Consider the following 24,445-nt stretch of genomic DNA (forward strand, 5'->3'; position numbering starts at 1 on the left):
CCGGGCCCCGCCCGCGTCCAGGACAGCCTTCCCGCCCCGCAGTGGGCCGGCCCGGCTCCCCCTCCGCCGGGCCGAGTGGAAGAGCCCACACCCTCGGCCCGCCCCGGCTCCGGGACCCTCGGCGCCGACGCTAGCCGGACCGTGCCACTGCGCGGGAAGGAGGGGGGCGCCTCTGTCGGGGCGCTCGGAGCCCGCCGTCTATGAGGCTGCGGCTCGGCCGAGCGCTGCGGAACACCGTTCGGCGGCTCGGCACCTCGGCAGCGCGGCGGCCCGGCCCGGAGGCGGGGGTGACCCGAAGTGGGGCCGCGAGCGGCTGCGCGCCGCCTCCCCCCGCTGGGAGCGGTGGTTGGGCCCGGCTGCGGCAGAGCGTTCGCTCGGAGATGGCGGAGCCGCCGCGACGCAGCCCGAGGCCCCGAGAGCAGGGAAGCCGGGCAGCCCCGGGACGTGGCGGAGCCCGGGGACAGCGGGGACGCCGCCCAGTCCGCCGGGTGAGCCGCCCTTGAGGAGACCCCCCCGCTCAGAGTGTGGCCCCCAGCCACGGTCCCCGCAGTTCTCCCCTCACAGACTTCCCTCAGTGTGGCCACCGAAACCTCCCGCAGGGGCGTCCCCGGCCGCCCCTCGGGGCTGCCTGCGCTCCCCTCCCCCGTCCCTTCCGCAGGCCGCCCTGGCAGTGGCCTCATTCCCCTCGGCTCGTCCCCTCCGCACGGGGCTCCTCCTCCCCTCGGGGCTCCCCCCAGCCCGACGCCCGCCCCTATGTCCCCGCAGACTCCTCCACGCGCCCCTTGCCCCATCCCCTTTAATGCTCCACGCCCGACTCTCTCCATACCCACCTGTAAGCCCATGTTCCCACCAGCAGGGCCCTCCGTCCGCGACCCCCGTGTGCCAGCCCCCCACGCCCGTGTCGCTGCTCGGTCCCCCTCCTCCCGCGGCATCTGCACTGCCGGTCTCCCAGCGCGGGGCCCACACCCCCGCATTCCCCAGCACCCCCCTCTGTTGCTCTCCTCCTGCTGCGCCCGCACCTTTAGCCCCCTCCCCGCCGCGGTCCCGCTTCAGCATTTATCCTCCCACCCCAGTATTCCCTCATCACCCCTTCCCTGAATATTGCTGCTTCTTCTAGGTTCGAAGCTAAAATGCAGTGGTTAAGACCAGGGCTGGAGCCTGACAGGCCTGACGTTGAATCCCATTTCCTCCACTGACGGAGCTGTGTGATCCTGGGCAAGTTGCTAAGTTCTCTGGACCTCAAATTAGTCATATGTAAAATGGGAATATTAGTTACCTCTTAGGGCTGGTGTGAGTATTAGATATATGGAAAGCTCTTAGAAGAATGTCTGGCAAAGTGTAAGCCCTCAGTATATGTTAACTCTTATTCTTAACCTCGTGGGTGATACACCCCCAGTATCTGCTTCCCCACAGTGACTTCTTCTCACTACTGTGTTTGCCCCAAAAAGTTTCCTCTAATTCTTAGGATTCGTCCCTTCCCATCACCATTTTGATCCTTTCCCAGCTCTCTTTTCACGCCGATTAGTTTTACCCAGGCCAAAGCAGAACTGTTCTTAAGTTGTCTCTCTCAGTTCTGAAGGACCCCATCTCTGCTTAATCACCCGGAGATGTGTATGTGTGTGTGTGGGATGTGTGGTAGAGAGAGATCTCCAGCCACTGGCCTTACTTCGAGTGACTAAAGTGGGGAGAGTGACGGTAAAGCTTCTAGAAGTAGTCTATCTACTTAAGGAAAAGAGTCTCCGGGATTAGGTCTCCTTAAAACTATTTTCTGATCCGACTGTTCTTACTCCTTCTCTATAATTGATTGTATACTACTTAAGCTCCTGTTGCTCTCTGTCATGCAGCCCCATTCAGTTCGCTCTGTTTTTGTAACAGGACTCAATCCCTCATGTCTCTCCAGGGTAGCTCAGGACCCTTCTGAGCTGTTCAGGGGTGAGGGTGTAGTACCACCTAGGCTAAGTTAGGAAAGAGAACTGGAGTGGATAGGGAGACAAACTCTGGACTCAGCTCTCTAGCTTTTCTTAGGTGCCAGTGATGTGCCCTGCTCTGGGGCTACATTGTTATCACCCCTCTTGACGCTGGCACAAGTGAAATAAAGGGGAGGGATGGGTAATTTTTCACAAGCAATGGAAAAGAGAATCCCCAGGTTCTGGATTTGGAAGGTAGTAGAATGATTAGCTAACACCATTTCTCTTCCCTCTTGAATTTCCCCACCTGACTGCAAGTTCATTAGTACTGTTAGCCTGTGGTGTTGGGTTTGATAGATGAGGAACATTAACAGACACACGAGTTTCCTCTTATCTGATATTTTGTTGGAGCACGGGACTTCTGGGGCTTTCCGTCCCTTCTTCACAGGACGAACAGAGCTCCTGCTGGCTGACCAACTGCTCTGTCACGGGTTGGGAACTCCTTTCAGAGCAGGTTCATTTTCAGCCTCCTGGGCTGTTTGGCCTCTTGTCGATGGGAAATTTGTTCCCTTCCAGACCTTGGATATACTGCTTCAATTCTGAACTTAGCTCAGGGGGGAGAATTTAGACAGTGTTCTAAGAAAGGGAACAGGCTGTGAAGCTAAAGTATGAGACTCAGATTATGTTGTTTTTCTACAGGAGCTTTTTTTTTCTGGAGAACAAACCATCCTGTGAGCAGGAGGTAAGAGAAATGGGATGAAGAGGGGAATGGATTAATGACACAGTTTCAAGGAGAGAAGTAACCCATTGATTTCTGTCTTACAGGTAGTGAGGGCAGAGATTGTGAACTTTGCTGACCTCTGATGTGAGGAGCTCAGCCAGGACCAAAGGTGGAGCCTGGCTAGATTTGCATCCTGAAGCCATGGGCCAGTGGGCCATGGTGACCTGAGACCAATGGACTCTGTCCAGTTGCCCCCTGTTGCCCCTTCTACCTCCTCTATCCTATACTAAGGGGACTTGTTTCCACCTTTTCAGGGAACTGACCCTGCAGGAATCCCTTTCCCCTCTTTTCATATCCTTCTACCCTCCCAAGAGAGCCTCAGCCTATAGAACTCCTACCTCCCATCCCCTAAGGTGGTCCCCATCCCTGCCTCACCTCCCCCGCCATGCTCAAGCTGTGGAAGGTGGTACGCCCAGCTCGGCAGCTGGAACTGCACCGCCTCATACTGCTGCTGATCGCTTTCAGTCTGGGCTCCATGGGCTTCTTGGCTTACTACGTATCCACCAGCCCCAAGGCCAAGGAACCATTGCCCCTGCCCTTGGGAGACTGCAGTAGTGGTGGGGCAGCTGGTCCTGGCCCTGTACGGCCTCCAGTCCCACCCCGGCCCCCCAGGCCGCCAGAGACAGCACGAACTGAACCCGTGGTCCTTGTGTTTGTGGAGAGCGCATACTCACAGCTGGGGCAGGAGATTGTGGCCATCTTGGAGTCCAGCCGTTTTCGTTATAGCACTGAGCTGGCACCTGGCCGAGGGGACATGCCCACACTGACTGATCATACCCGTGGCCGGTATGTCTTGGTCATCTATGAGAACCTGCTCAAGTATGTCAACCTGGATGCCTGGAGTCGGGAACTGCTAGACCGGTACTGTGTGGAGTATGGTGTGGGCATCATTGGCTTTTTCCGAGCCCATGAGCATAGCTTACTGAGTGCCCAGCTCAAGGGCTTTCCCCTTTTTCTACATTCAAACTTGGGGCTCCAGGACTACCAAGTGAATCCTTCTGCCCCACTACTGCATCTCACACGCCCCAGCCGCCTGGAGCCGGGTCCACTGCCCGGTGATGACTGGACCATCTTCCAATCCAATCATAGCACATATGAACCAGTGCTTCTTGCCAGCCTTCGACCAGCTGAGCCCCCGGTGCCAGGACCCTTGCCTCGCCGGGCCCGGCTTCCCACTGTGGTACAGGACTTGGGGCTTCACGATGGCATCCAGCGGGTGCTCTTTGGCCATGGCCTCTCCTTCTGGCTTCACAAACTCGTTTTTGTCGATGCTGTTGCGTACCTCACTGGCAAGCGCCTCTGCTTGGACCTTGACCGTTACATCTTGGTAGACATCGATGACATCTTTGTGGGCAAGGAAGGAACCCGCATGAAGGTGGCTGATGTTGAGGTCAGTCTTTCTTTTTCCTGACTCATTTCTTTCCTTAGAAGCTGTTTCAAGCTCTGTTTTATCAGACTCCCTTCCTTGATTCTGAGCTTGTCATAGGTACGCTCCCTACCCTTTCTAGGCAAGAAGAATGCTACTTCTCATTTTTCTCCTTCTTAGTCTCCTGATTTCTCATGTCCCTGCTACTCTTCCCAGGCTCTGTTGACCACCCAGAACAAACTCAGGACCTTAGTCCCCAACTTCACCTTCAACTTGGGCTTCTCGGGCAAGTTCTATCATACTGGTGAGCTTATTCCCCTGCTCCTTCAGCGTATCAGTCTTAGTTTGTCTCTTCACTGTCCATCCTCCTGGGCAGACAGGTTGGAGAAAAGGGGCAAGGTTTGGGGTCAGAATGCTATGAGGAGCTAGCAGTGGGTATGAATTTAGGTTAGCATGGGCGGCTGGAGGGCAGGTTGGCAATCGGGAAAATAGTCTTAGGTGGGCAGAGGTCAGCAATGTTGTCCCAAGGATGGAAAGTGGTCAGTGTTGTTACAGAACAAAGGAGGGCACAGGGGCTGACCGGCTGTGGTCAGTGGTCAGTGTGTGGTCATAGGGACAGAGGAGGAGGATGCAGGGGACGACATGCTGCTGAAGCACCGCCAAGAGTTCTGGTGGTTCCCCCACATGTGGAGCCACATGCAGCCACACCTGTTCCACAATCGCTCCGTGCTGGCTGACCAGATGAGGCTCAACAAACAGTTTGCTCTGGTGAGACCCTTGGATCTCTTCCCCATACTTTCTCCCAAAGATGATGCTTCCTTCTCAACCTTACCCTAATGGGGTACCCTTTCCCCACCCTTTCCATTTTACTTTCTGTGGAGGCATCCCCACCCTCTTTACCCTCTACTCCCCAAACCTCACCAGGTCCTGGTGAGAGTCTCTGCCATTCCCAGGAGCATGGGATTCCCACGGATCTGGGGTATGCTGTGGCCCCCCACCACTCCGGCGTGTATCCCATCCACACACAGCTCTATGAGGCCTGGAAATCCGTGTGGGGCATCCAGGTGACCAGCACTGAGGAGTATCCCCATCTCCGCCCTGCCCGCTACCGCCGTGGCTTCATTCACAATGGCATTATGGTGAGGGACTCCCAATACGGACTTGAATCAAACTCCCACATTTGGACAGCCTCCAACCTGCATTGTCCAAGTTCATCCATATAATAAGGGGTAGAGAGATGAAAAGTCATAATGCACATAGCAAGAGCTTTGTTGCTGTAACTTCAGACTGAGTCCTCTACAAACCCAGGGAATCCTAATGCCTCAGGTCTTTTGTCCTTAATTTACTTCTCATTCTACCTTTCAAATCTCATCTGTCCCTGTTTGTTCTTTTCCCTTCAGGTGCTGCCACGGCAGACGTGTGGCCTCTTCACTCACACGATCTTCTATAATGAGTATCCCGGAGGCTCTCGCGAACTAGACCGGAGCATCCGAGGTGGAGAACTCTTTCTGACAGTGCTGCTTAATCCGGTAAGGTGCCGAGAGGAAGGGCTAGAAGATTGGACAGCCAAAGTGTTTGCATACTGAGACTTTTGCTCACCAAGCCCACTTCTGAAGTGGGGTAGGCTCTCCAAATCTGACATGCAGGCACCCCCTTTCAGATCAGCATCTTTATGACTCATCTGTCTAATTATGGAAATGATCGACTGGGCCTGTACACCTTTGAGAGCCTGGTGCGCTTTCTCCAGTGCTGGACACGGCTGCGCCTACAGACCCTTCCTCCTGTCCCTCTCGCACGGAAGTACTTTGACCTCTTCCCTCAAGAGCGAAGCCCCCTTTGGCAGGTATAGGTGGAGCTCAGGCTGACCTAGAGATGTGATGGGGGTGGCCGTTGAGGAAAAGATTATCTGATTCTTGGCCTCACCTTCAGAATCCCTGTGATGACAAGAGGCACAAAGATATCTGGTCCAAGGAGAAAACCTGTGATCGGCTCCCCAAGTTCCTCATTGTGGGACCCCAGAAGACAGGTGAATCATCCTTAGGCAACTTCTGTTGCCTTGCCTTAAACCCAAAGAATTCTTTGGCCAAGGAACTCCTTTCTCATACCCACCCCTCATTAATCCAGTCCCTTGAGTGATTCTTAACCTGGTTATACATCAGAATCATCTGTTGAGTTTTTTTTGAAAGACCCACAAGTGATTCTGATGCACAATCAAGTCTGAGAACTACCATTTTAACCCTTCCCTGGGCCTCTCTCAGGCTTTCCTTTTCTCGCTCTAGTTTGGCCAAACGGTATTTTACCACCCAGAGTGATTATTTTCTCACCTCTTTCAAGCTGATGTTGTTGAGGTGGATTCTCTCCCACAATGGCCTGGACTTTCTCTCTCATTTAGGGACCACAGCTATTCACTTCTTCCTGAGCCTCCACCCAGCTGTGACTGGCAGTTTCCCAAGCCCCAGCACCTTTGAGGAGATTCAGTTCTTCAGCAGCCCTAATTACCACAAGGGCATTGACTGGTGAGACCTGGAATGCTTCTCAGGACACTCCCTTCCCCTAAAATACCCCATTCCAGCTTCTCCCAGCACAGATGTCCGGCCCCTTCACTCTGCAAATTCTCTGCCTCTCCTCTCTACTACTTCCTAGGTACATGGATTTCTTCCCTGTCCCTTCTAATGCCAGCACTGATTTCCTGTTTGAAAAAAGTGCCACCTACTTTGACTCAGAGGTTGTACCACGTCGGGGGGCTGCCCTCCTGCCGCGAGCCAAGATCATCACTGTGCTCACCAACCCTGCTGACAGGGCCTACTCCTGGTACCAGGTGAGCCTGAAGCTAGGCACACATCAGAACTTAAGAGAGGTGGTGACTGCTAGAGAGACAGAAAGGAATGAGGGTAGGGAAACTAAGCTAGTGCCTTGGGGAGGGGTGCCTGTGCTGTCTGTTCACTAGACTAAGAGGAAGGGCAGAACAATGCTGTCAAATCACCAATTCCTTGCCTTCCTGTTCCTTGTCCGTCAGCATCAGCGAGCACATGGAGACCCAGTTGCTCTGAACTATACCTTCTACCACGTGATTTCAGCCTCCTCCCATGCCCCTCTGGCACTTCGCTCCCTACAGGACCGTTGTCTTGTCCCTGGCTACTATTCCACCCATCTGCAACGCTGGCTGACATATTACCCCTCTGGACAGGTACAGTTCCCTGGTAGCCCACATGGGGGTCCCCTTCCCCTCCTTTTCCCTTCAGCCCAGAGGCTTCTAAGGAATACAGAGGGAACCACATCCCTGTCCCTTTAGTTGCTGATTGTGGATGGGCAAGAACTGCGTACCAACCCAGCTGCCTCAATGGAGAGCATCCAGAAGTTCCTGGGTATCACACCCTTTCTGAACTACACACGGACCCTCAGGTGGGAGAGCATGACCCAGGGGAGGATGACTCTGGGGGAAATGGGGAAGCAGGTTGACCGTGTCTGTTTGGAAGAGACATGGATTTACCCTGTCTTGCAAGGAGAGACATGTGTCCCTCTGGGCTGGGAGAGGTAGTGTACATTTATGAGGCTTGGATTTCTTTTCTGTCACCTAATGGCCTCTTCTTGTTGAGCAGGTTTGATGAAGATAAGGGATTCTGGTGCCAGGGACTTGAAGGTGGCAAGACTCGTTGTCTAGGCAAGAGCAAAGGCCGGAAGTACCCAGATATGGACACTGAGGTAAGCAAAGCCAGGGACAGGGTATCCCTTTCCACCTGTAAGATCTGATTTTGTCCACTCCTTACCATTTCTGACTTCATTTTTCTCCTGTTAGTCCCGCCTTTTCCTTACGGATTTTTTCCGGAACCATAATTTGGAGCTGTCGAAGCTGCTGAGCCGGCTTGGACAGCCAGTGCCCTCGTGGCTTCGGGAAGAACTGCAGCATTCCAGTCCGGGCTGATGTATCAGCCTCCCGTACCAGCAAAAGCCCCCTTCTTCCCTAAGGGGCAAGCCCAGAGCAGGGCCCACAAGGGGGATTAGAGTGGCCTGGCCCCTCCCCCTTCTACCTCAGTGGCCTCGAGGCCTGGGATGGCTAAGAAGGGAAGGGCATCCCTTTCCCATAGCTCTGGGGTCTAATAAAGGGGCTTCCCTTGATACCCCACAAGATGGTACTAGGCACCTTTGGCCCATGGTCTTGGATGGTGGGGGGGAAATGAGAGGGTCCAGGCAGGGTGGAGAGGAACGTATTAATCCAATGCTTTCCCTCTTTATTCCCAGCAGTGTATCTTATCTGTAGTGGCCGTGGGAGGGACCCCTTACTGTGGGATCAACCTGTGGCCCGGCCTCTCTAATGTCATTCACATTGAATGGGGATGAGGTCAGATGGTGGCTCATAGAGCTGAATATGAGCCCTAGCTGTGGGCTAGAAATGAGTTTAATAAACATCCTTATTTTTGTGTTTTGTCTGCCTCACTGGAGTGGGAGAAACCTAGAATAAAAGCAAGTATCAAGATTTTCCTCTGCCCCAGTTCAAGGTTCATCCACACATGGAGGGAAAGAAGGGAAAGGCCCAGGCAGACGAGAGTAAAAAAGAAGTTTATATATTTATAAATGCCAAATAAATACCAGAGGCCACCCAACGCCCCCTCCCAGACAGGGCTGTCTCCCCCAACCCTAGGCTTCTAGGGTCTGAGACATCTTGGCCCCAAGAACAGCTGCCAGTCTGGGCTACCAGGGAACTGAGTGGGGATGATCTGTCCAGCCAAGATTCGTTCCCCCTTTGTGAGGGGTCCCCATAGCCACAGGCCTGTGTCCCTGTATAGGGCCCTAGGGGGGCCAGACTCAGGGGGAGAAGGTGGTCATCTCGAGTGAGACCCGCTGCCACAGCTCCTTGGTCTGTTTGCTGCGCTTGAGATTCTGCAGGATGTCGTTGAACTGCATCATGCCCATGGGTGTCAGGCAGAAGGCGCTGCGAGCACTGCGGATCGCGTTCACAAAGTCGTCGTAGTCGGCAGGGGTCAGGTGAATCAAGCGGTGGTGGATGTACTGGAAGACGTGGGGAGGATAAGCCACTAAGCACAGAACCAGGCCCCTCCGCCCTGGCGTGCTGGGTGATCTGTTCCCTGCCTGCCCAGGAGGTGTTCCACCCTGCTCCATACTTCCTGGGTTATCACCTGCATGTATGCCTGCTGGCAGCGCTGCACCAGTTGGTGGAAGGCCGGGGCACGCAGGTGGTTGTGGGCATGAGCGGGGCTCAGCCGCTGCAGCGTCTCCATGACGATCTCCTGCAGCACAAACGGGCTCAGCACCCCCTTGGCTGCCCCCACACAGAACTGGTGCACGTAGTTCACTCCTGGGGGGCAGGGGGAGGGGCATGAGACGGGGGTGGCCACCTCTGCCCTAGGGACCCAACTTTAATCTCTCAGCTCTGGCCTGGCAGAGAGCCTCCCTCCACCCCAGGAGCTGAGGTAGCCCCCCGCCCCTCGCGCACGCACACATACCCGACCAAGGCCTCAACTCTGAGCAAGAGCTAGGAAGGAGGTCTGGGATGGGAAGGTGGGGGGAGCAGGTGAGGGCGGACAATGGTCCTGGGGAGGGGAGGTGTTACCCAGCTTTGCTGCCAGCCCCAGCAACCATTTGACATCATCAGTGTAGGGGGGGGAGCGGGAGAAGTTGTTGGGGTGATCATTGTGTGCCCGGCGACCCAGCATCTCCAGTGCCAGCATCCCTGGGAGAAAAAGGTGGGCACGTGGTGAGGGTGTGTCCTCCACCCTCTACCTCAGCCTCGTACCTGACCCCACGGTAAACCAATTAAGAGGTATGGTGGGGGGGGGTCGTGGAAGAGTCTCTGGCTGCAGGTGGGGGCACAGGAAGGGCCCTCCTCTCACCGACACGGTAGGCGGCGTGCAGGTGGTGTAGGCTGTGCGGGTTGACAGGCTGACTGTGAGTCTCCTCCTCAGGTGGTGGAAAACCCCCGCTCACCAGAGGGCTGGGCTGTGTGGGCAGGGCAGGCAGTGAGGCACCCTGGATGGCCGGAAACGTGGAAGCTGGATGGACACTGCTCACTGAGGGTGGGATGAAAGCCACATGAGGAACTCAGAGCCCAGAGAGGGACAGAGAGGATTCCCTCCCCTCCTCCCCTGCCCGGTGTGCCTCCCCTCCATTCACCTGTTCCCTGTCCCCACAACTCACAGGCCACACTGGTGGGCAGTGGGAGCCCTGGCTCTGTGTGGTAGGGATGTACTGTGATGGGTGCCATGGAAGGGACGGGGAAAGACACAGCAGTGGCGGCAAGTGAGGGGGGAGTCACCGAGTAAGGGTACTGAGCCCCCAGGAATGCAGGATGCACACCCTCGAGGCGGGAAGAAAAAAAGGAAGATTCCAAATTATATTAGGATGTAGCTCTTCCCCGTTCATCCCACAGCTGGGTATCCTGCATTTCTTATCTTAGTTGGGCTGGGTCCCCCGACTCCCGCCACCTCACCAGGACTCTTGGACAGCCCTGTTATCCTCCCGGAGTACCCCACTCCAACCCCCCGTGAACTCCCAATGTGCTCCCACATGCCCAATCTCCAGTAGAACATTGCATACTCACCTGTGGGTATGCAGAGCTGGGCACAGGGAAGACGGCAGGCCGGGGCATATGAGGCATGGGGTGGGCGGGGTGAGCTGGGTGGGTGAGGTATTGAGGGCTGCAGGGCAGGTGGGGCTGTAGAGCAGTGTAGGGGTGCAGGCCAGGGGAATGACCATGCCCCAGTCCTGGACCCGGATATAAACTGGACCCCACCGAGATGACTGGCACCACTGTGGCTGCTGTCACTGCTGCTGCCGCTGCCGCCACTGTAACCGGCTCAGTCCCTGGGACCCCCCTGCCCTCAGGCAGCCCCCGCCCAGCCTCCCCAGCTGCCCTGATCCCACTGGCACTACAGCTTGTAGCCCCTTCACGGGCTGTGGATGAGCCACCTGCTGTTTGCTCATATAGCCAGAACCACTGGTGAGCAACCTCAAACAACACTTCGGGGTATACGCCCCCACCCTTAGCCGCCTCTTCCACTGCCATGCAGGCCTTCTCCAACATCAGGTTATCCTGGAAGGGAGGGGCAAAGAGGGTTGAGGGGGAAGGGCTTTACTCAGGGACAGTTCTAGATGACATTCCAATGTCTCCCTCAGAGTTGGCTGGTTCCTGGGGAGGCATCTAAGGTCAGGGCCAGTGCCCAGAGTCAGTGTCAGAGCAGTGAGTGCTTCACACAATGAACAAATACTTGTTGACCAGTCCCAGTTCCAAACTAATTTAGCTACTCCCAGCCAAGTCCCATCATCTCCCTGAGGCTTCCCCTAAGGACTCCATCCCGGTGATCATCTTGGTCCCTAAACTATAGGCCACATCTCCTTACCTATGAAATATGAATAATCTGTTCTCAGAGTTGTAAGGTAAAGGATGTAATAGATGTGAAAGCACGTTACTATGTCAAGTGTCACCATGAGAGGACCAACTGGATAGTTTGTGAACTCCAGGATATGGGAATCAGGAGCTGGACCCAACCTCCCTGCCCAGATGCCCCAAAGCAGGTCCGCAATTGCCTGTAAAAATACCTGCTCCTTGCACTGCACCAGGGCCCGCTGGATCTCATTGGGGTTCAACGCATGGGCATGAGGCAGGCAGCTTAGGGCTAGTTCCGCCGCTGCCCTCACCATATTGGAGTCTCGTGCCCGTGATGCCCTGTCAGCCAGGGATGCAACCTCAGGGGGTGTCAGGTGCCCATCCCAGCATTCTACCAGTATAGTCAGGGCTGCGCTGCCAATCTCCATTGCCTGGCCTTCAGGAAAAGGAGAGAAAAGCAGAGTGGGGTTAGCACGGGCAATGGGAATGGGAATGGCATCTCTCCTATCAGGTCAGTAACTCCACAAGGATATGACTTATCATCATCGATTAATCCCCTTCCCATACCCAAATCAAGATGCTGGATTTACCTGTAATCCAGGAAACGTGGGAAGAGTAAGTACGTGAGAGCCAGTTGGGAGAAACAAAGTTGTGCAGGCCAAGGGCATAAAGCCCAATCTCGAAGGCGCAAAGGTGCAGGTTACGGTGAGGACCCTGGTGGCCCCCTGAGGAAGATGGATGTGTGAAAATGGAAGTGCTGCTGTTGCCCCCTGCCTTGATCAGCACCGTCTTCGCCAGCTCGAAGTAGAAGTGTGCAGCTGCCTCTGACGGCTGATTGGGTACATGGGGGGCATGACTCTCAGGACGGCGGCCCTTGTACCTGAAGGGGCAATGGGGTAGGGACAGGGATTGGGGTTTCTCTGAGGTGGGTGTCCAGGTAGGTTGGAAAAGACCAGGGTAAGTGAGGATGCTGACGGAGACAACAGTTGGATTACACTAGGGATGTGGCTCTCGGGGTGGGCCAGGTCAGAAGACAAGGATGTTTTTTCCCACTGACCTGCCAACTTCAACTGTCTTCGCCCGGGCCCCTCCACTGGCACTGGCCCGGCGACTTCCACTGGAGGACGAGGAGCCAAGGGAGTCTGAGGAAGAGCTGCTAATGCTGTCACTGTCCTGTCCTCGGCCCCAGGAGGTAGGGGCCCAGCCCCCTCGAAGTGGCCTCCGGCTTAAGGTTGGGGAGCTATCCGACGTTGTTTCAGGGGCACTGCTGTCAATGCTGGCCATGCCTAACCCCCCCAAGACAAGACAGTCTCAGAAGTCAGAAGCTCCAGAATTCAGACTCCAACCTTCAGGAATCTCCTTCCCTCCATGTCATCCCATGGGTTGTTACCTGTGTGCTTCTTCTTAGGCCGCCCTGGTGAGCCCCAGCCCCGTCCATTGTAGCCTCCACGGCTGCCAAGTGCCAAGCGGCTGGGGACCTTTCCCTCTGGTCTTGGGGTCAAAGCTGCCTCAGATGGGAGACCCTCACAGGGGGAATGTGGGGAACTCTCTGCGTAGGGAAGACAGGACATTGGGATGAGCCTGGGAAAGGGGGGCCCAACACAGCTCCATACCACACATCCCCCCTGCCCAGTGCCCCCACCTCACCAGGCACATTCTTCTCTGTGAAGCCCTCAGTGGGGCCTGGCCCAGCCCCTGCCACACTCCCTGGCTGAGCAGGCCCTGCAGAGCCTGAGGTCAGAGGTTGCAGGGCCCCTGGAGCAGATGGGCCCCCATGCTTTGAAGGAGACCTCTGGCTGGCTGTGGCCGGGCGGCTAGATGAGTAGAACGAACTCAGTGTCTGTGGTTTATGCGTCTGGCTCTCTCGGTCCAAGAGTTTGTCTAAGATCTGAAAGACAGAGAAGCGGTGACTGGATGCCCTTTATCTCCTGACTTCTATTACTTTTCTTTCTCCTTGAAACAGCTTAATACTTCCTCCTCAGGAAGACTTTCCCAGTTCTAACCACAGGAGAACCTGCTGGAAGACAGGGGCTGGCTTACATATCTTGGTATCCCCTATAACATTTACCACAGGACTAAGTATATTGATATTCCATATATATTGAAATAAATGAATGAATGAACGACTTTATGCCCCCAGTTTCTCTTCTTCCACCCCAAGCCCAAGCATTCCTACAAGAACCACTGGTCTCTCACGTTCTTTACGAGGTGTTCCCAAGATTCCCCCAGTATCTCCTGTAGGTAGAATAGCCCTTCCATTATACTAGAAACCCCTGAGAAAGGTGATAAAATTTGCTCTCTCTGCCTGTCGAAATCCCAGTACCTCAATCCCTTACCTTTTTGAGTTTGGCCTGGTCGTCTTTGTAAGTGATCATTAGTGCCAGGGCCAGGTCACCCTTCTCCCGACGTGTGCCTTCACATAGCAGGGGATGCTCCGCCTCACTCACTGTTGTCTTCATGCCTGTGAGAAAGAGGCACTCATGGGGTTTGTGAGTGGCCATAACTTGAAAGACAGCCAAGGGTAAACAGGCCAGGGCTCTCCAGCCACTAGCATGTGAAGTAAGGAGTTCTCCTGGTCCAACCCACCTTCCCTATGGAAGGCGCCCACTGCCTAATACATCCGGCCTAAGCTCTGGTCTGCTTTTTAAGACCTTCATAATTTGGCCTTCTCTATCACCCCAACATATCCATCACTTCAGGGAAGTTGGGCTCCCCACTCATGAAGACTTGATTGCCCCTGTGTCTTTACTCACAGTGTTTTGTCCCCCTACCTAGAACTTAACTGATCTTTTAACCCATATTCCATACTCTATCCCCTTCCTAAGGCCTTTCCCTAGAGTCCTGTTTTGCTGTCCTTATAACACCGAACATTCATAGTCCACGTTTTTGCCCTCAATTCTTCAGTCTCGTAGGCACTATGTGTCATGGCACATACACGTCATGCTGGCTTTCCCCTTACCATAGAGCCCCTTCAGAAGAGGGCTCATGTCTCATGCACTTCAAGGCCTGGGCCAGGCTTAGCTCACAGATGTGCTCAAGACACTGACAGACTCACCCAAGGCAGCAACTGCTGCTTCAAATCCCAGCTCCTCATCCCCAGGCATCTCGTTGTTCCAGTTGCGACTTGGGGGCCGGGAACCCGTGGGAGAAACCACTGGATAAAATTTGGGGTAAGTTAAGAAGACAGAAGTACCATGGGACAGAATGAAAAGGGAAGAAACCCAAGACACTCATCATTCCAGATCCTTCCATGAAGCTGCCCGATGCTTCTTACAGGCGATTCAGAGCCTTGGGGCTCTTGGTTTCTCTTTAGAGAAAGCTACCCCTGCCCCAGTTCCCCACTTTCTGTAGTGTCAGGCATCATACCTGGAGTACAGAGAACATCAAAGATGAAACTGGCCAACATGAGAGGCAAAACAGGCCGATAATCACAGAGTGTCCCCTCCCGAAGCTCCTCTGCCCGGCAGCGCACAGTACTCATCTCACTCGGACCCAGAGGAATCTTCTTGAGCAGGGTGGCCACCTCAGACTCCTGATATGCCAGCTTCACCTGAGGGCATAGGGAGGAACTAAGACCTCAATCACCCCAATGGAGATCACGGTGTGAGTCTCTGAGGAGATGGCAGTGCAAGATTCAGATAGAACTTCTGACCTCCAAGGCCTTGGTGGAAGCTGGGGGCCGCTGTAGCTCCAAGGCAAACATGCCCACTCGGAAGGCCAGGTTGTGGTGCTCTGGGCGCTCACTTAGCACTGTTAACAGGAAGGCCGCCTTGGTCAGGGTGTTGGTAGCCACCCAGGTCTGACGGCTTGTAGAAACCTTGTTCTTCTTGCCCTAAAGAGGGAAGCACAAGGAGGCAGGCAGATGAGTCTGACTCGCCTTGGTGGAGGGAGGAGACTCTAGCCTGGGGTGGGGCGTGGGAGAGGGTTATGGGTAACTGGAGAGGGAGGCGGGGTTCTCTCTCACCTTGGCAGGGGGCGGCTCTACCTTGAGGTCAGGTGGGTTGGCTAGCAAGTCCTGGGCAAGCTCCACGGTGAGGCGGGAGGCCTCACTGCTATAGCCGTGCGCATGCAAGGCCTCAGCACAGGCAAATAATATCTGGAAAGAGGACATGGGCACCAAACATGTTGCAGGACACCATACTCACTCATGCAGCAAATATCCCATGAGCACTTGCTATACACTGGGCCCTATGCTAGTCCTGGGTATACCACAGAGACTCACAGCCCATTAGAGAAACAGACACATAAACACACAAACAGGTGTGAAGCTGGCTACTACTGGGAAAGGTCCAGAGGGGAGCCGATGAGCAGGATACCTCAATGGGACTTGGGGCAGAGGGGCAGTCTCAGGGAAGACCTCCTAGAGGACATGATCTCTAAGATCTCTGAGGCCTGAAGAAGAAACAGGGGCTAACCAGGTAAGATGAGGGAAGAATATTCCAGACAGAAAGGCCAATCCGTACAAAACTATGTATGTAAGAGAGAGCATGGCAAGCTACAGGAACGGCTCAACTGAGTGTAGTATAACTGACATAGTAGCTAGATGAGGCTGGAGAAGCAGACAAAGTTCAGAACAAGTGAAGCCTCATAGGTCATGCCAAGGACCTTCATCTTCACCCTAAGGGTAATGGGAAACCACTGAAGAGTTTTAAGCAGCAGAGTGACAAAATTATACATTCCAGGAAGATCAACATGGAGAGAAGAGAATGGACTGTAGGCAGCGAGGCCAGTTAGGAGCCTGCTGCAGGATTCTAACAGTCACACAACAGTCCTGTCACTCGCAACCAGAGGCAGGCGGTCCCTCTCCCAGCTATGGCTAAGAGACACCCTCAGAGTCCCCTCCAAGCCCCCTCACCTCCATGCGGCTCTCCTGTTCCAGTGGCTTCAGTCCTGCAAACAGGTCGTGTTCCTCCCCAGCCCCGCCCTCAGCCTTCTCTTCCTCGCCCCCAGCGCCATCCTGGGCATTCAGATAATACGCCTGGTAGTCATCCTCCTCCTCTCCAACCGCAGGGGCTGCCTCTTTGGTTTTAGGGAGCCCATTGCCACTCTCATCTGTGGAAGCGAGGTCGTCCCGGGTACAAAGCTCCCTGGGCAGTAGGCCAGGGGGGCCAGCAGAGGCCGTGGAAGGCTCAGGCCCTTCTGAGAAGTACACGCCACCATCTTCTTCGTAAGTATCTGGAGGTTCAGGAAGGAAGGTAGAAGGGCCTCGGGAGGCACCAGGGTGAGGGCAGGGTGGTGGGCTCTCCGGGAATCCACCAAAGGTGCTGGCCTCTGCACCCAGGGCCAGGCTGCTATCATCCAGGCTCATCTCAGCCAGATCCGGCTCCAGGGAGCTGTCTTCACTGCTCAGCCGTCGCTTGCTCCCGCTGCCTGCTGACCCCTTGCCCCCACTGCCAGCCCCCCCCAATGCTTTGGCTTTGCCCCCACCTGGACCCATCTTATGCAGAGCCTTATCTCCCCCCTCAGCCGAGAGGCGGCGGGGACCCCGCTGCGATGAGAGGACCCCCTCACCCAATCCCTTGCGCTTGGCCCCAGGCTCCTTGGGCCGCACAGCTGGCTCGGCAGGAAGAGGGCGGGGCCGCTCCCGGGATTCTTCCAGGCCCCCAGATCGGGAGGCACCTGGCCGAGGGGGCAGGGCTCGGGCCCAGCACAGGGCCAGCTTCCTGTCAGTGGCACTGTAGGTGACACCGGGAAGGGGGTAGGCCTCTTCCCAGTTGAAGTAGCAGGCCTCCACTGCCGGCCGGAAGCCAGGGAAGAGCCGCTCCAGGGTCTTCTTGTGCTGTCCCCGCTTCACGTTCTCAATCACCTTCAGCTGCCACTGGCGCAGCTGCACACACAGCTCCCGGCGCCTGTGGGAACAAAGTGGGGGCCAGGAGGGCTTGTGGGGCCTACACTGCGCCGAGCAGGGACAGGAGGAAACGGGGAGATGGTATTCCCCAGAAGCGGGGCACAGGGAAGGACCCCAGGAAGTGCTTCTTGAGCCAGCCCCATAGACATCACTCGAATACTCAGGGATTTGGGAAAGTGGGTTATTTAGAGGAGGGATGGAAGAAAGCCTCTCAGGAAAAGAACTCATAAATCACTGGAAACCCTAATGCTCAGCACCTCCCATTTCCCTAGGACTAGAAAAATGGTACGTGTGTCTATGTACAGGAGATGAGGGCTCGGTCTGTCCAGGGCTGGCCCCATCTCCCGGCGGTGGTGAGCCTCGGGGGAGACTCACCGCTGGGGGCTGAGCGCAGGGTCCAGCACAGCCAGCCTCCACAGTGTGACCATCTCGTCACACATGCTGGCGCATGCGTGGGCCGCCACCTCTGACTGCCCGTTGCTGCGGCCTGTGTGCCCACTGGCGCTGCTGTGTGAGGCTGAGGTGCGCACGCTGTACCACCAGCCTGTTATCTGGAAACAAAGAGAACTCTGAGATGAACCTAACAACTTAGAGGAAGACAGAGGAGCCCCACGCAGTGTCCCTGTCAGCAAGAGGGGAGTGCGGTTAAGGGAGGGAGAGGATGAGCCAGCACGGGCCTCCCCAGCTCTGCGGGATTACCTGTTCGTAGGTGAGGCACTGGTCGGTGAGGATTTCCAACAAGGGGGCAGCATTGCTGTCCCTCCGCTTGAACATCTCCCGCACAATGCTAAGCAAGTTCCAGACTCCCTCTGGCTCGCGGCCCCTCAGTGGGCGCAGCAGACATGCCCATTCAGCAGCAGCCGGAGGCTCCGTGGAAGACAGATACATGGAGTTCACATCACTGTGAAAGTCGCAGAGTGGAAAATGATGACCCTAAGATGGGGCTGAATAAAGCAGGTGAAAGAGCAACAGGACTTTGACACAAAAGGGGTCAAAATACAGAGTACAGGGGAAAAAGTATGACCCAGACAAAAATTCTTAATTGCCCTCTGCCTCAGTTTCCCAATCGCTGAAAGGAAGCAAAATAACTCCTGCTCTACCTAAGGACAGACCACTCTGTGACTACATAAAATTATCATCACCCACTGATTTCACTAGTAACATGTCGTGTGCGCCAGGCAGTGTACGAGTGAGGGGGGGAGTGGGAGAGGTATGCATTACTAAAACAAAGAAACTGGCCATGGCCCGAGGGATGCGCCCCTCCCACCACAGACACAGGCATGAAGAGATCCTGTTTACCTGAACACCACAGGGGAGGGGCCACAGAACTTGTGCAGTGTCTTCTTGATGTTGTCAGTGAGTGTTGATTCATCCAAATACCAAGTACTCTGATCGGAGGCAGACGGCCCTGCTGTGGGGTCTGGGGGTGACAGGCAGTCAGTCACCTAGAGGTAGGAGCCTGGATTCGCCTTTAGTAAGTGGCGCTCTGCACCCCCAAGCTTGCTTTCTTCCTGCTGCCCTTCTTTCTCACCACACTCACCCGGGGCTCCACATACTGTATTGATGGCTGTTGACTGGGAGGAGAGGAGTTCATCCAGGAGACGCTGGGCTGTGGGCAGGATCTGAGGGGGAAAGGGACACAAAGGCAGAAGTGACCCAAGGAGGCCTCGGCCTAACAGGAAGGCTGATATGCAGCCCTGGACTAGTCAGAGAGGGTGTGTCAACCTCCCTCACCTGCTGAGGGAGCTCACTGATGAGGTACTGAGCAAACTTCTGCAGCTGGTCCCTCTGCAGTCGAGACAGGGACTCTGACACTGGGGCCCGCAGGCAGACTGCAGAAGCCTGAAGGGAACACCGAGAGAAATGAAACAATCTGGGAAAAGGCTTGCTGACATCGGAGCTGGGGACAGAGAGGCAGAGTAGGAGAGGAGAGGGGGCTCACATTGTGGCCAGGCATGCAGCAGAGAAGGGGGGGTGGAGCGGAGAATAGGGCCAGGATAAATTGGGAGGGCCTCACGTTGTGGATGCGGAAGAGACAGAGTGCCACGACGTGGGTGCACCATTTGGCCCCAGCCCCACAGGTGCAGCTGCAGGAAGTGACCCGGCAGCGGTCAAACATCACAGCCACGTTGTAGGCCCCTTTGGGGGGGACCATCTGAGGTGGCACCACTGTAGCACTCAGGTGGAACCCTGGGGAGAAACATAGGTATGGTCAGGGAGAGCCACGAAGACACAGGTCTCTGCCCTTGACCCTGGCCCTGCAGTTCTTCAGACAACCTGCTCCAGCTTCTTGCAGTAGTTCCTTAATTCTTAACACAGGGGGTGGGAGGAGCAGGAAGTACCAATTGGTGAGGGGCCCTTACCAATCTGCAGGGGGTCCTTCACAGCCCTCATGCGGAATAGCTGATCCCCTCGCTGGAACTCATCTGCACTGCCGTTGGCCAGGCAGGAATACAGTCTGGGAGTGAAGAAGACATAGCCACAATGCAGCAAATACCCTTCCACAGACCCTGTCAGAGACCACCATGCCCCGGGCACTCCCCAGTGTCATATCGTGCTGGGGAAAATCCCAGGTACTCCCTGCCCCGGCTGCCTCCTTACCGCAGCCCCAAGTACGGTGCCCTTTGTTCCGTAGGAAGCCCAGCGCACGGTGTGGAACATCAGGACCCCACTCCCCACCGTCAGTCCTTTAGCCTCACCGAATATCCTCTTCATTCTCAGGGAAGCTCCAAAAAGCAATTCGGAGTTGGAGCTGCTCAGGCACCGGGGGGTAAACTTTCTCCACCACTTCAAATGGGATATGAAACGCCACCTGTTTTGCTGACAGCTCCACCAGTGGGATCACCAGTCCATCTTTGGAAACAAAGGTTGAGGTAAGGGGAAAGAGGAGGGGAAACAAAAAGGGCCATGATTACTTGGCACCGATGCCAATGCCACATCTTGATGCGCCCTCCCCCCTCCTCGCCTTCACTATGAAGGAAAGAGGACATCTGGATGAAAAACCAAGGGACCCTCCTGTGAGGATACACTAACCCTTAAGACTCCATCTGGGGAAGGGGAGCTAAGCAATCCCCAGCCTACAGCCTGCTAGAAGATACCAGGGATATCCCAGAAACTCCTAGCCAAACAGGTGTGTCCCAGCATCCTAGCAAGTAATGAGTCTCACCTGGCTTGGCATCTAATTTCCCATATACCTAGCACTTGAGATTCATATTACATTGTGTATATATCTCCCCTGGCATTCGCTTCTCTAAGTGCTTTTTTTTTTACTGTCCCTTTCTTTTTTACTATCCCCTTTTTTTTTTTTTACTATCTCTCTAAATGACTCCATGCTTCCATCTAAGGAGGGAAGATAGGCCAGAGCCCAGAAGAGTTGAGAGGGACCTCCAGAAGCAAGAGAGAGTCTGCACTTTCTTTGGCACACCTGAGCCCTGGCTTCCCACAGTGGATGCCCTGGGGTGTGGGTTGGGGGTGGAGAGGTTACCCCAAGGGAACCTGGCTGCCACTCCTGGACTCACCTGGAGTAAGATGGAGCTACCATTCAAAGTCTCCCACACTGTTTTAATCAAAAAGCAGTGAAACGCAACAGACTGCATATCTCACCAAATTGCTAGTCAGATTAAAAGACATATAGAAAATAATGGTGCTGAAAGGAACCTTTCTAAATAAAAAGTCAGTCTTCTTATTTTATAAATGAGCAACTGAAAAAGGGTAGGTTTGGCGGGGGAGGGGGGGAATGCCATGCTTTCCTAGATTTTAACCTGTTCATAAAGATACCAATATGTTGAAAATCTTCACCACCATCTTCAATTACTTCCCTCAAAGTGAGGGAGCTCTAAGCCTACCCACACATGCAAATATGAAAGAAGCAAAGAGCTCATAGAAGACCCATAGCGAAACTACCTATGATGTGCGTGTGTACAGGGCATATGCTATCTCTCCAAATGAAGGTAAATATTACCACTCCTAAACAGTGACACATGTAAATTTCCCTCTGTCCCTAAGGGGTGCTGGAAATCTCTCCAGGGCCTTTTGAAAACAGGACCTTAGAATGTCCAGAGTAGAATCACAAATTAAACCCCTCAACTGGTGAAAAAAGTCCACTTCCAATGAAGCTCAAACTGTGCCTTGAAGAAGGCAAGAATGTGGTGAGTCCTGAGTCTGCGCGGCTTCTGTTATCACTCTCTTCTCCATCCTCTTTAACAAAAGCAAAATTCTTCACAGCACTCATCAGAAAGACCCAAGGATGAAAGAAACTCAAGTGAAAAGCAAGAAGAGTGTTTCACGAGACTCGAGAGTCAAGTACGCACACTCTTCCCCAGGCCCCAGATGAAGGAAATCTAAGGCTTTAGTACAGTGGTCCCAGGCTTGGCTTCTGACAGATGTTCAATATGGCCAGGAACCAAGTCTCTGATCTAAACCTATGTGACACCCCTCTCGTAGGCCAGTTCACCTCCACTTTGCTCTGGGTGGAATCCCTTCTTGGTGCAACGGGGATCAGAGATCATCACCTTGAATCAAGAAGCTCCCAATACACTTTGCAATGGGGTGACACACCTCAAGTGGTCACTTCTTCACAATCCACCCCCTACCCACATTCTTTTCTATTTTCTGGCCTGCCTCAGGCTGAACTCGGTAAGTACTCCCAAGTCAAAGAGGGAATTCTTCTCCTTTACCCCATCTCTTACGGCAAATGAACCACAGAAGATCTACTTTCTGTCTTTAATCCTATCCAACCCAGAATTTCCCAGCCATCACTCCCACACACACACACACACACACACAGAGGCAGGCAGGCAGGTGTGGAGAAGGCAGCCCCAGGAAGACCGGAAAAGCGAGTCCTGAACAGCTCCCGAGCAGGGACAGCTTGGGACAGCTCCCGAGCAGGGACAGCTCTCGAGCAAGGCCGGAGCAGGGCCTGCCCGCTCCCCTCCTTCCAGCTCACCCTCACCTCGCATTCTGGTACCGCCACTGCCACCTCCGCCACCGCCGCCAGTGGGGGAATTGGGCCCCGCTGACTGTTTGCGCCATCCCCGCCAGTTCTGGCAGAGGCTCTCGGCCTCGGAAATGAAAGAACAGAGCGAATCCTCCTCAAAGCGGTCCGAATCCTCGAAAGAGAAGCGCTCTCCGTCCTCCCACTCCGCGAACATCAGCTCCATGGGGCCCGCACCCCCCGGGGCCGGGTCCCCCCCCGCGGATCCGGGGCCTGGGCCGCCGGCCGGGGGCTGTGGGGAGGCCCGGGGCCTGAGGGGCGAGCCGGGGCTGGGGGTGGCCGGGGCGCTCAGGGCGGCCGTGCCGGGCGAGGATCTCAGGCCTGGGAGAGACACGGGACGGGGCCTTGCCCAACTGCGAGGTGTGAACGGGGATCGTGGCCAGTCTCCGAGATTCAAGGCCCGGACGAAGCGCTCGGAAGCCGGGGCCTCTTGGCGGCTGCGGCGCCGCCTCCCCCATCAGCTGATCTGAACTTCCGGCCGCGCCGGCCACCACCACTTCCGCCCTCGCGCGCCCAGGAACCCGAGCCGGTACGCGCGGATATAAGGAACCTGTTTAATTGCTACATTTCCTGCTTTTTTTTCTCGAGCCCACCCCCAGATACCGTAAGAGGAAGCCAACCCCCAAAAGTATACGAAACGACTACAGATCCCAGCAATAACCCGGCGTCCATAATGTCCCGAAGAAATAAGCAGCCGCCACGCATGTCGGGAGTTGTAGGCTGTCAAGAGACAAACACAGGAACCATTGGGTGGGGTTATTGTCCTAACTCCGGATAGGCCCCGGGGCCGCATCACCTTCTGGGAATTGTAGTTCAGAAGCCTGCATTCCAGAAGACTTTTTAATGGGGTTTAATTGGCGAAGCAACAGGAAAAGAAGGCGTTTGATTTCAGGAGATAGTTGCACTGTTTGTCAGTGGGGCCTTTGAGTCCAGGGGTTCCTAGCCTTTTTCTGTGCCATGGGCCGTTTAACAGCCTGGTGAAGCCCCTAGACCCCCTTCTCAGATTGTTTATAAGTAAACAAAAGAATTACAAAGGAAACCTTTTATGTTGAAATACAATTATCAAAATATTAATAAAACAAATTTGTAACATAGTAGTTCTTTATTTATACTTTAAATAAGATCCAGCATCAAGTGTAATAACTACCATAATATTGAAGTGATGAATTTAAATATTGAGATACTGTGATTTCACATAGGTATTGCTAGTAATACTGTGGTTTGTTTCCCACCGCCCTAATTGAAATGCTCAATTTAAGTTGTGGTTAAAGATAAAATTTTTTTCTCATCCATATTCACAGACCTCTTACTGGGAGTCTATTGACTGTAGGTTAAGAACTTCCAAGGCTAGTACAAAATGCCTAAGCACTGAGCTTCTTCCTAACAGCTTGCAGAACCAGGCAACTGCCCAGTGCTCCACCAATGGGGTATGTGGACTATAGAAAGAGGTAACTGTGGGGGGGTCAAGGAGGCACGGCCCCTTCTTTATCTTAATAATTATCCCACTGGAGCTTTAAAACCCCCAATGATCCCTTTGTACATTTAAAGGGATGTATGTGCTGTAAAGTACATAGAAAAGGTTAACTCAGTTATGCCTGGAAGGGCAGAGTATACATAAAATGCTATACAACTGTTCTAATATCAGGAGGTCACAAAAGTAAATGCTTTCAGCAGCTAGGCGGATAACTTAATGAGAGAAGTGAACAGGTGATACACAAAGAAGATAATTGCCAATTAAGTCTCAGTCTCATCATTTGGGAGAGTCCTGTGGCCAGATCCCTGGAGAATGGAGACAAACGATAATCAGCTCTACTTGATTTATCTTTATTTCCATGTGGGAATAAGAAACTACAGTTGCCAGATCTTTTGATTTTTTTAAGAAAAGCTAAAAAGTGGGCTTTTTATGACATTTTTCCTATTTTTGAATGTGGCCAGCTAATTTAAAAACAAAATTTTAACTGTGTGGGCCAAATAAAATTCATCTGCAGTACCTTTGGGTCATCAGTTTGTGAACTTCTGATTATTCCCGCAGCACCCTGCAGGGGTTATGCACAAAATAGGTAGTCGCTAAATACTTACAGATGATGGCAAAAAACTCTGCATATAGACAGACTCCAACATCCTTAATGCATCCAAAGGCAAGGGCATTAAATGGTATACAGGACTTCAAATGCAGGACAAGACAAAGGTTTTTGTCCTGCACCTGGT

The 24,445-nt window shown here is 54.2% G+C and overlaps 2 protein-coding genes across 12 annotated transcripts; one reads left to right on the forward strand and one right to left on the reverse strand.

The window, feature by feature from the left end:
• The first annotated feature begins 114 nt into the window (after nt 1-114).
• NDST2 (N-deacetylase and N-sulfotransferase 2) lies at nt 115-8,477 on the forward strand. Its single transcript, XM_019936030.3, has 16 exons — nt 115-488; nt 1,118-1,215; nt 2,607-2,649; nt 2,733-4,078; nt 4,271-4,358; nt 4,668-4,822; nt 5,008-5,193; nt 5,455-5,583; nt 5,715-5,897; nt 5,984-6,080; nt 6,447-6,570; nt 6,698-6,872; nt 7,071-7,241; nt 7,347-7,456; nt 7,654-7,756; nt 7,851-8,477. Exons 4-16 carry the CDS (start codon nt 3,074-3,076, stop codon nt 7,974-7,976), a joined length of 2,652 nt encoding a protein of 883 aa, XP_019791589.1. The 5' UTR covers nt 115-488; nt 1,118-1,215; nt 2,607-2,649; nt 2,733-3,073; the 3' UTR covers nt 7,977-8,477.
• Nucleotides 8,478-8,595: 118 nt separating this feature from the next.
• On the reverse strand, nt 8,596-22,935 carry ZSWIM8 (zinc finger SWIM-type containing 8). Of its 11 annotated transcripts, none has more exons than XM_073793434.1 (26): nt 22,196-22,935; nt 19,944-20,097; nt 19,608-19,702; nt 19,187-19,434; nt 18,979-19,086; nt 18,785-18,866; nt 18,544-18,664; nt 17,944-18,145; nt 17,620-17,795; nt 16,252-17,245; nt 15,361-15,492; nt 15,049-15,228; nt 14,763-14,946; nt 14,452-14,550; nt 13,733-13,857; nt 13,044-13,284; nt 12,787-12,945; nt 12,454-12,682; nt 11,987-12,276; nt 11,609-11,832; nt 10,611-11,102; nt 10,184-10,367; nt 9,904-10,080; nt 9,624-9,743; nt 9,190-9,300; nt 8,596-9,061 (listed from the first exon to the last, which is right to left on the reverse strand). In XM_073793434.1, the coding sequence occupies exons 1-26, from the start codon at nt 22,401-22,403 to the stop codon at nt 8,613-8,615; spliced, it is 5,784 nt and encodes a 1,927-aa protein (XP_073649535.1). In that variant the 5' UTR covers nt 22,404-22,935; the 3' UTR covers nt 8,596-8,612. The 11 variants fall into 11 exon arrangements, with proteins under 11 accessions (XP_073649535.1, XP_033698132.1, XP_073649536.1 ...); XM_033842241.2 differs by having other exon boundaries at nt 19,262-19,434; nt 22,196-22,933; XM_073793435.1 differs by having other exon boundaries at nt 10,208-10,367; nt 22,196-22,933.
• Nucleotides 22,936-24,445: the final 1,510 nt, after the last annotated feature.

The sequence above is a fragment of the Tursiops truncatus genome, chromosome 16 (assembly GCF_011762595.2).
Source record: "Tursiops truncatus isolate mTurTru1 chromosome 16, mTurTru1.mat.Y, whole genome shotgun sequence".
NCBI classification, from domain to species: domain Eukaryota; kingdom Metazoa; phylum Chordata; class Mammalia; order Artiodactyla; family Delphinidae; genus Tursiops; species Tursiops truncatus.